At 38.2% G+C, this 11,344-nt stretch overlaps 1 protein-coding gene across 2 annotated transcripts in view; it reads right to left on the minus strand.

Moving 5' to 3' along the window:
• The window catches only part of GABRB1 (gamma-aminobutyric acid type A receptor subunit beta1), a 418,665-nt gene that overhangs the window by 10,006 nt on the left and 397,315 nt on the right, over window positions 1–11,344 (minus strand). The window contains exon 8 of one of the 2 annotated variants that reach the window (XM_024132011.3): window positions 9,389–9,633. In XM_024132011.3, coding sequence (XP_023987779.1) covers window positions 9,389–9,633 — 245 coding nt within the window. The remainder of the gene's footprint in view (window positions 1–9,388; window positions 9,634–11,344) is intronic. The other variant, XM_024132012.3, reaches the window with a different exon arrangement.

Consider the following 11,344-nt stretch of genomic DNA (forward strand, 5'->3'; position numbering starts at 1 on the left):
TTGATTTGTGACCCAAGATGTGATCTATCCTGGAGAATTTTCTGTGCGCACTTGAGAAGAAAGTGTAATCTGCTGTTTTGGGATGGAATATCCTATAAATATCAATTAAAACTATCTATTTATCTATTTTGTAAATTGATACAGCCACTATGGAGAACAGTATGGAGGTTCCTTAGAAAACTACAAATAGAACTACCATACGACCCCGCAATCCCACTACTGGGCATATACCCTGAGAAAACCATAATTCAAAAAGAGTCATGTACCACAATGTTCATTGCAGCTCTATTTACAATAGCCAGGACATGGAAGCAACCTAAGTGTCCATCGACAGATGAATGGATAAAGAAGATGTGGCACATATATACAATGGAATATTACTCAGCCATAAAAAGAAATGAAACTGACTTATTTGTAGTGAGGTGGAGGCTAGTGACTGTCATATAGAGTGAAGTAAGTCAGAAAGAGAAAAACAAATACTGTATGCTAACACATGTATATGAGATCTAAAAAAAAAATGGTTCTGAAGAACCTAGGGGCAGGACAGGAATAAAGATGCAGACATAGAGAATAGACTTGAGGACGTGGGGAGGGGGAAGGGTAAGCTGGGACGAAGTGAGAGAGTGGCACTGACATATATACACTACCAAACGTAAAATAGATAGATAGTGGGGAGCAGCCACATAGCACAGGGAGATCAGCTCGGTGTTTTGTGACCACCTAGAGGGGTGGGATAGGGAGGGTGGGAGGGAGTAGCAAGAGGGAGGGAATATGGGGATATAGGTGTATGTATAGCTGATTGACCTTGTTATACAGCAGAAACTAACGCACCATTGTAAAACAAAAATATTCCAATAAAGATGTTAAAAAAAAAGAGATGACAAGATATGCTCTCTGATATCCCCTTTTCTTCACATCCAGCCTTCTCGAAAGAGTAATTCTACTTTCTTTCTCCTTTTCCTTACTTTCCATTCGCTGTATAAGTGATTTCTGTGTCTAATTCCTCACTCCCTTGACCATAGCTCTACGGAGATTGTTCATGTTATGATCATCAAACCTCCTCGGTGGTTAACCCAGCGTGTGGAGAACACTTTCACTGTTGCCTCTCTCAGTATTTCTCCTATTGTCAGTATTGTTGACCACGCTCCCATTTCTGAAGCCATCACCTCCCCTGCCTTCTGGGACACCATCCTCTCCTGGCTTTCTGCCCACTTTCTGGCACTTCACTGTTGTCTTTCACAGGCTCCTCTTTCTGCGTCCAGCTCTTCAATGTTGCTATTCCTCAGAACTTCTTCCTAGGACTTCTCTTCTAACTTCAAGCTTTTCCTAGGCAATACTACCCATACCTGTGGCTTCAATCACCACATCTCTCTCCTTAGACCCCTTTCTTAAGCTCTACACTCTTACAACTGACTTCTCACTGACCACACTTACCTCTGTCCACAGGCCCCTCACAATTAGCATGTTCAGAGCTGAAGTTGTCATCTTCTCCCACCACACTGACTCCTCTTCCAAGATTATTATCCCCAAAAGGGGCAGTGTGGTCCTGTCTTTATAACCTGAGAACTTGAGATTGTCCTTGACTTTTCCTTCTCCTTCATTTTCTACGTTCAACAGAGTGTCAATTCATGTTGATTCTACTTTATATTCATATATCTGTTCCTTCTCTTCCAACCTCTTTGCAGTTGCTCTAGTTGAGGTATTCATTGGTCTTGCCTGTTTGTGGGGTGACCTTGAACAGCACATCTCCCTGTTTCTAGTTTTGCACATTGCCCTGTGCTTCCTCCTATTTGAAAAAGTAGTGATTATACCCATTAGAATAAGGATTGCATTGCATATTGATTGCATATTTGAATTTCTACTGCTCCACCAGACTGAAAGCTAGGGCAAGGATTATATGCCATTTATCTCAGTATCCCCAGTGCAAGGGACAATGCTGGGCATATAATGGGTGTTCAAAAAACATTTGCTTAGTGAATAAATGACTTCTAGAGTCGTCTTTCCAGAAGAGCAGACTGAGCACAATCGACCAATCTTGGATGCTTTGGGGAGTCACTGCTCCATTTCAACAACATGACTGCATAATTAGTTACTGATATGACAACACCACATTTGGATATAGTATTTATTTATTTTTTTGCTATTTTTCATCCTTTAATTGGGAAATATTAAAAAGAATATCCAGTGTGGATAAGAATGTTCAGAAAGTTCTTCTCACGTAGAGAATAGACTTGAGGACGTGGGGAGGGGGAAGGGTAAGCTGGGACGAAGTGAGAGAGTGGCACTGACATATATACACTACCAAACGTAAAATAGATAGATAGTGGGGAGCAGCCACATAGCACAGGGAGATCAGCTCGGTGTTTTGTGACCACCTAGAGGGGTGGGATAGGGAGGGTGGGAGGGAGTAGCAAGAGGGAGGGAATATGGGGATATAGGTGTATGTATAGCTGATTGACCTTGTTATACATTAGAAACTAACGCACCATTGTAAAACAAAAATATTCCAATAAAGATGTTAAAAAAAAAAGAGATGACAAGATATGCTCTCTGATGACATTGTTTGAACATCTGGGTATAGCCTCATGTGAAATTAGAATCTTTGCTGGACCTTTTAGTTGTGTGGGCCAAAAAACTCCCTCACCCCTCTTTTTTTTTAAAGCTAGTTAGATTTTATTAAGCCAGTAAGTTAGATTTCTCTCTCATTCACAAAAGGATCCTATCTGTTTGAGTATAGAAGAAATTGGAGACTAGATGCCAGAAAGAAGATGAGAGAGAGAGAGAGAGGGATTTTGAGATTCCTGGAAAGGAAAATTAGACTCTTAGGTTGCTGAAGTCCCTGAAGATTAGTTAAATTAAGCCACAACTAGAGAACAAAACATGGACCAAGCCAGATTTGGGCAGGGGTTTGAGGGCTAAAGAAGTTCATGAACTGTTAACACAGGCCGTCATTAGAAATCAGAGGGCCTGCCTGGATTTCTCCAGAATCCAAGATACTAAGTCAGAATGGTTCAAGTTTCATTAAAGGCTGATGGCAAGACAGTGATGTGGGGTGGAGCCCAGGCTCAAAGGCTAATATGCATATCAAGCTGGTCCAAGCTAGACTTGAGAGAGCTGTTTACATTTATGAAGACTGTTTTCATATGCATTTTGTATCCTGGAATTAATCACAATGCAGAGTTTATTTACATTTAGAAAGTTGTCTGAAGGTATAGAGGATTCACCATAGAGAATAGGAATGGGAGGAAAAGAAGCCAGATTACAGTAGCAACACCTGGTTCTGAAGGGAAAAATTCTTTCTTGACTTTTGGGGTTCCAACTGAGCATCAGGTATGACTCTTCAGCAGGTTTCACCAGTGTCCCCTATGACTTAGAAGGATGTTGAGTCAGTTTCTGGTCACAGACCACCCATGCAACCATTCTATCTTAGGTGGATCTATTTGCAAATGGGCAGGCATTGTGGCCAGCAGATACAGCTCTATTTGTTCCAGCTTAGTACAAAAATGGCCCCGAAGAAGCTTACTTACGGCTTAGTTGTACTGAGTAATCTATCTTTCAAAACTCTAAATACCATCTCTAGCTTCAAATGATACCTGAGGGTTTTATGAATCTATTGTCTTTATCACGTTGGAGGTTGAAACTCTCCTGATGTCTGCATTGAGCACCTGTACTCATATAAAAAGATGCCTCAGTGCAGTGGTAGAAATACAAATCAAGACAAAGCAAGCACTTCTGAAGCTTCAGTATAGATACCCTTGACAATACTGCCCAGCCAAGGCTATCAGAGTAATGTGTGACAAATGATCAATGCCACTCTATGCACTAGGGTACCAAGGCCGATATTAGGGATCCCTCACATAAAAATTGTCTGGGACCAACCAGAACATATATGTCATTTGAATTCAACTGTTTATAAGCATCTAAAAGGAAAGGGGAAGATCATCTAACCATTATAGTAAAGAAAAAATATAATATTTTCTATTTCTTAAATTTAACCAGGGGGTAACATTTTAAAATACCACTTAGGTTACATCATTAACTTCACTGCTGGAGATGATGCACTGAACAGATGAAGTGATACACTTGCTTTGTTATTGACACATTGTCTGCCTGAGCCCCTGGTTTTAGAATAGGATAAGGAAGTCAGGAACTGGAAAACCTAAGCAGCTACAGGCATGATTATAATTTCCTTGAGATAGTACTGGTCTATTATTATTCCATCTAGATATGAAGAAGTTTATAAAATCTTATCCATAACATTTTTTGGAGACTGTATTTATCTGATGCGATATCACTGTGATTCAGAAAGAATAGCAGAGGTTGATAGAAAGTATGCTTGAAAAAATGTCAAAAATCAAAGTGATAGAAACAGTAAGTTTGGAGCAGAAGCTAAAATGGACTATAGTCTCCTTTTCTTTCTTATTATGAGTACATAAGAATTTTATAAAACATTGTGATGTAACACTCAATACCTTGTGTGGTATCTAAGAACTCATCTTGAATGAAAAAGGCCTCTCTAGCAGTCATTCATTCAAAAAGTTCCTATTTGGTATTTTCTCAGTTCTAGCCACCAAGGAAAGAACAATAAACATAATAGACAAGGACACTGGTGCCTGTCTTTGGGAAGCTTGGAGATTAGCAGAGAGATAGAGGTTACAAAAATAATTACACAAATAAAATAATTACACATATACTCTATATTGTGGTAAGTCCTAAGGTGGAAAATCACAGGTTGTCATGAGAACAAATCACAAGGGTACAAAATATAAACCAACAGCAGACATGTCAGTTAAGGCATTCCTGAGGTAGTAGCAATTATAGTAAGAACTGGGGCAATGGAAAGATTGAGAGAAGGCCAATATTACCTTCAATCATACTAATTTTTTCTTCGGTGGTATAAAATCTGATTCTAATCCATCTAATAAAATTTTCAATTCTATGATTTCCACTGGCTCTTGTTTATAGTCTCAAATCCTAGTCTGATACTTCCCATCTCTTCATATATTAGGTTAATCTTTTCCTACGGACTTTATTTTAAGCTTTTAATTTTGAAATTATTGTAGATTCCTAGAAAGTTGCAAAGATAGCACAGAGAGAGCCCAGGTACCCTTCACCCAGTTTCTCCCGTTGATTATATCTTACTTAACTGTTGTACAATATCAAAACCAGGAAACTGATATCGGTATAGTGTGTATAGTTCTAGGTAATTTTACTACATGTTAGAGGCCCATAACCACCGCTGCAATCAAGACACAAAATTATTCTACCACTGCAATGATTTCCCTCAAGCTACCCCTTTATGATCAGTCACACCCATCTCCTTCCCTCACCACTGTCACTAAGTCCTGGCAACCACTAATCTGTTCTTCATCTCTATAATTTTGTTATTCCAGGAATATTACATAAATGTAATCATACAGTATATAATCTTTAAGATTGGCTTTTTTCACTTGGCTTAATGCCCTTGAAATCCATCCAAGTTGTTGCCTGTATCAATGGTTCATTACTTTTTATTGGGCTAGTACCCCACAGTGTGAATGTACAATAGTTTGTTTAACCATTCACTATTTTAGGATATTTTGGCTAATTCCTATGGCCTTCTAAAGACATTAATTATAGTTATTATTATTAATTATAGCCCTTATCTTTTAACCCAACATCTAAGATTTTTGCAGGTCTGTTTTTTGGCTAAATTTCTTTCTCTTGACTATGGGCATTTCTTCTTATTTCTTCTCATGTACAGGAATTTTTTATTATTATACTAGACATATTGATGATGCACTGTAAAGACTGGATTTTGTTATCTTCCCTGATGATTGCTGGGTTTTGTTTTCGAAGGCGGTTAAATTACTACTAGATCCCCTAGAATGTGTAGACTTGGTTTTATGAGTTGTTAGAGTGAGTCTATTTTAGTTTTTCCCTTAACTCAAGGGGAATCTCTTATTATTGTGACTTAGTCTTTACTCCTAAGGGTTTGAGTGGAAAGCCTAATGTATTTACCAACCAGTCCTAAATGCTGGATTCAAACTCCAAACCTTGACTTCCATATGGCGGGTAACAGCTGAAATCTCTGTTCGTTCCTTTTTTTTTTTCCGCTTTTTGGCTGTTGTTGTTGTTGTTTTTGTTTTTCCTTCTGGATTTCTTGGCATTTTACCTGTACATGTGTAGTTCAGGGATCAACCAAAGATTCATGAGATTTTGAATTTTTCCTGTGGCTTCACTTCTTCCTAAAATTTCCAGGAACGCTGGAAGTATCAAACTCCATGCCCTGATTTATCAGATCAATAAAACTGCAGTTTTTTGGCAGATGTTTCACTGTCCCACGTGCCCCCAGACTGGCGCCTGGCCTCAGGGGAAAAGCTGTATAAACACTGATTTCACACAGTGGAGTTCCCTTCATTGGAGAATTGATTCTCTCCTAGTTTTTGCTTGTTTTCAGTTTCTCTTCCATGTCTTCAAGCAGATTTTTAAAACTTTTGCTCAGCGTTTATAATTTTTAATCTCTAGGAGCGTTAGTTTGATTAAACTACTCTGCCGTGTCTTCATGTGATCTGTTTTTGAATTTTGGCATAAAGTTGTCTATTTATGTTTCTGTGAAAAGCATCTCTGGCATTCCTAGTCTAGCTTTCCATGGATAAAAATACATCTTTTTCTTTATGTGTTTCATCTTCTGACAATTGAGGGATTTTTCTATGCTTTCTCTTGGAATTCAAATAAAGTCAATTCACCTGGAATAAAAGTTTCCTGATTTGAGATCCAATGATACATTACTTTGTTTAAGCCCAGTGTTGTTCAAGCCATGTGCTTATAAAATAAAGATCAGCTAGATGGGAACATCCTACTTATCTATTAGCTAGTCACTAAGGCCTCTTCAGAGCAGTATATATTATGCATCTAGATATGATATGGAATAGGAGGCTTTCCTCCAGCCTTTATTTGTCCCTTAGCACCTTAGAACAGTTCTCTGATATCCTAGGGTGAAATCAAGGCAAATGCTTAGCGTTTGGTTAAAGTTTGTTTTATAATCTCTTTATTTTATCTGAATAATTTGATTTCAGTTTGCCTGACCTTTCCATTCAGTTACTGACTCTGGACAACGTTGCTTTTCTAGCCAATTGAAAAGCCCTGTTTTCTTCATTTTACCTCTCCAAATTCTACCTATCTTTGAGTGTCTATCCAGTACATATTTTCTGAATTTTCCTACCAGTGAACCTACACCACTTTATCTATCTATGTAGGGCTTTCATCATGATATATCAGTGCACAGTCCAAGCTCTACAGAGGACCAGCTAGTAGGTTTAGAAGCACTTGAGATGGGAATGGGAGTAGAAAAGAGGTGGTCTTGAAAACTACTGTTAAAGTACTTTTTTAAAATACTTTTTTTGCTAAAGTACTTTTATTTATTTATTTTGGCTGCGTTGGGTCTCCGTTGCTGCGCACGGGTTTTCTCTAGTTGCGGTGAGCTGGGGCTACTCTTTGATGCAGTGCGCGGGCTTATCACTGCCGTGGCTTCTCTTGTTGTGGAGCACAGGCTCTAGGCGTGCAGGCTTCAGTAATTGTGGCTCGTGAGCTCAGTAGTTGTAGCTCACAGGCTCTAGGCACGCGGGCTTCAGTAGTTGTGGCACACGGGCTTAGATGCTCTGTGGCATGTGGGATCTTCCCGGACCAGGGCTCAAACCCGTGTCCCTTGCGATGTCAGGCGGATTCTTAGCTACCGTGCCATCAGGGAAGCCCTTTCTTTAAAAAAATTATTTTTATTGCTAAAGTACTTTAAAACTGGTATGGCTACAATCAGATAATAGGAAGCTTCAACCTTTCTTCAAGACAAATGCTGTCCCGTCTTATCTTATAATCCATTCATAATTTTCTTTCCAGCCAGAACAGAAGATTCTCAAGGGCAAGTATCATGCCTACTCTTTTTCCCATGGCATTGAGCGTAGTGTTTTATACAAGAGTATAAATTTATTTGAGTGTGTTGCTTTGAGTTTTGCCCATTTGGCTGAATCTGTATGTTTTCCTCATTTGTAATTTTCTAATTACCTGACAGTGTTTGTCAAATTTTGATATCCTACTAAAGAGCATGAAGAAACACCTTGAAGATTCATTATTTGACTTCTGCCTGATTCTCCAGCCACAACTCAAATTATTCTCTTTCTCCCTCACTTCCTATGTTCTTACTGCATTGGTCTTCTCTCAGTACTTTAACACGTCACACAATTCTTTGCCTAGAATGGACATGGCATGGTTGCTGCTTCCATCACTTAGGTGTCAGATCAAATGGTAATTCCTCAAAGAGGTCTTCCTGATCACCTGATCAAAGTTCCCTGTTCCCTTGAACCTGACCCCAAACATTCTCTTGCCCATTACTCTGTTTTACTTTCTTTGTAGCACTTCCTATTACCTGAAATTATCCTCTCGATATTGCTTGTTTGTTTACTGCCTGTCTTCCCACGTTAGCATCTAAAGTCTATGAGAGCAAGGAACTTCGTCTCATTCAGAGCAGTACCCCCAATGCTCAGAATCGTGAATGAATATTTGAGTCGTCACCCTGTGCGCCATCTTGAAAACAATTTGTCGTGGATCCAGTATTTCAATGCAAATAATTGTCAAATGATTTCAGTGAAAAATGTCACAGAAGTAGCGACTATAGGGATCTTTAAAAAGAATAAACAAAGCGTTATTTTAATGCGCAGTGAGAACACAGGTCATAAGATCTACCAGTGAAAAGCAAAGGAAAAATACTGACAATGTCTTGTATATGATAATACCTAATACTTATTGAGTTCTCACTCTGTACTAGGTATTGTTCCAAATAAGAGACTTTAAAAGAAGTAACAAAACTCATTTAGTCCTTATGATAACTGAGAGACAGGTATACTATGGTAATCTCCATTTTATGGTTGATGACACTGACAGCAGAGGTTAGATAAGGAGTTACATAGGTTGATTTGTCTGAAGTTCTAAAGCCAGTAAGTGGCAGACCTGGGAATTAAATCCAAGCAGTTTGATTCCATTCTGTGGTTGTAACCGTCGTGCTATAGTGCCTCATTGCCACTTAGGAGTAAGAGTTTGTTCACTTTAGTTCTCTCATTCATATATTAAGTAGCTCCGGAATTATTCTTTTGTGTAAAGTTTCACAACTATATAATTTAAAATAAAGAATAATGGACTTAGGGTTGAGTTGCAGGCCCAGGTATGTTATTAATCTATGTAAACGTCAACCTAACCTCTTCAATTGTCAATTTTCAAATATGTGAAATGAAGGGTGGTTGGAGCCTTATTAAAGATAAACTAATATTTCATAATTTTTTTTCTGTTATGAGAGCTCTGGGCACCATGCTGCTGCTGAATTTCAGAAGAAGATTGCTAAGAATATTTAATATATTACCTGGACTTTATTCATCTCCAGTTTGTTCTTCTCATTAGCGCTCTGGTCTTGTTTGCCAGCTCCTTTTTTCTGAGGGCCTTTTCCAAAGAAGATGTAATTTACAAAGGCATATTCCAGCAAAGCCAGGAACACAAACACAAAGCAACCCATCAGGTAAATATCAATTGCTTTGACATAAGGGATCTTTGGCAGGGTCTCCCTGAGGTGAGTGCTGATGGTTGTCATTGTCAGCACTGTGGTGATTCCTATGAAACAGAAAGACACAGCTTAGCTGAATGCACTTGTTAAATTCCCTTTTTAAGATTGAGAGGACAGAGGCCGATCTCTTGCTGGTGCTCCAGAATGATGGCAGTAATGCAATAAACCACAGGGCAAAAAGGGCAGACAATTTGAAAGACAAAGCTGCAGGCTCCCTACGTAGTCCATAAGTAAATCATAAAATGGGATGCTCTGTGAGTGTTGGGTTGAAAACTGTTTTTTTTTTTTTTAAAAAAATAATGCACAAAGAAAAAAGAAAAGTAGGTGGAAATATTAAAATCTCATTGATATGCCCAGTGCTTACTGTCAAATGTCCCTCATTCTGCTACATGCCACCTCCTTCTTTCCTTCCCTCTCTCAGCGTCTCTGTCATGTCCCTCCTAAATCTGTCCCTGTAATACTAATCACCACAGCAGTCACTACCGAACTGAAAGTTGGTGACCAGTTTGAGGAGACCTATTTCATTGCATGCAACTGTAATACACCCAGGTCACAGGGTCAGTATGGTCTTTTAAAATTATAATGCATCATTCATAGTGAGTCAACGTGAAAAGAAGCAACAAATAAGAAAGTTCATGACTTGCATCAAGTATTTGACATATGTATTTTAAAATTTAACATAATCTTATTGCTTTTTTTCTTTTCTTTTTCAAATATTACCTCTAGTTCCTTGATTCCAGAGACTAGAATGAATTAGTTCCCCAGAGTCAGGAAAAGACTTCCTAAAAATTCAACTTGTTAAAGAAATTTAAGAGTGCAGTCTTTTTAAAAGGAAGATTCTGCTTTGTCTACTTTGTTAAATATGGCATTCTTAACAATATAATGTTTGTGTGTCTGTATAATATTTTGTGTTGATTATGGTGATGAAAGGATAATTGGGAAAAATAGGAAGTGATACTTATATCTAACACTAAACTCTGCTGTAATACTAATACTACACATTTGTATAGTGTTTTTACAGTTTTAAACACTTACAGCTATGAATTATATGGCTGTCATAACAGCCTGCTGAGTGTGATAAGGCAGGTATATAATTCCCAGTTTATAGCTGAGTAAACAGAAACTCTGAGATTAGTTATTTTGCTGTAGATCACCCAGCTAGGGGCAAAAAGCAAGGAGTTATGAAGCAAAGGCATTTAAAATAAAAGCAGAGAGATGAAAAAGTAAAACGTGAAACTTGACGGAGGTCCTTAAAAATAAAGATAGGAAATGTGAAATGGATATTAAAGACAAAGGAGAACTGGCAAAGGGAATGGAAGTTAGAAAAGGAAAAGGGAAGAAAATAGTTTAGCACTCATTTGCCAGCCAGATTATTCTATTTAGATTCCCTGATTTGATTACTAAACTTGAGGAGAACAGATACAGTAGGAAGTCAGAACTACCATACAAAAGGTTAAAATAGTTCAGATCCGTGATAAATTTAAATGTCTGGACTGATATTAAATGCCATCGTGAGTGGTCCTATTTATTTCTTTGAATACAATTTTAAATTTCCCCTAATATAATTCTACCTAATGTTCTGTACAGAAGCGATAATTCATTAAAATCTACTAATTCCACTTCTACTTCGACTCCTTGGCTTAAATTTTTTAAGCAAGAAGGGCTAGTAAATAAATGTCTTGGTCACTTAGATAAGATTTTTTTTTTAATTTTTTTTGCGGTACGCGGGCCTCTCACTGCTGTGGCCTCTCCCGTGGC

The sequence above is a fragment of the Physeter macrocephalus genome, chromosome 7 (genome assembly GCF_002837175.3).
Source record: "Physeter macrocephalus isolate SW-GA chromosome 7, ASM283717v5, whole genome shotgun sequence".
Taxonomy (NCBI): Eukaryota; Metazoa; Chordata; class Mammalia; order Artiodactyla; family Physeteridae; genus Physeter; species Physeter macrocephalus.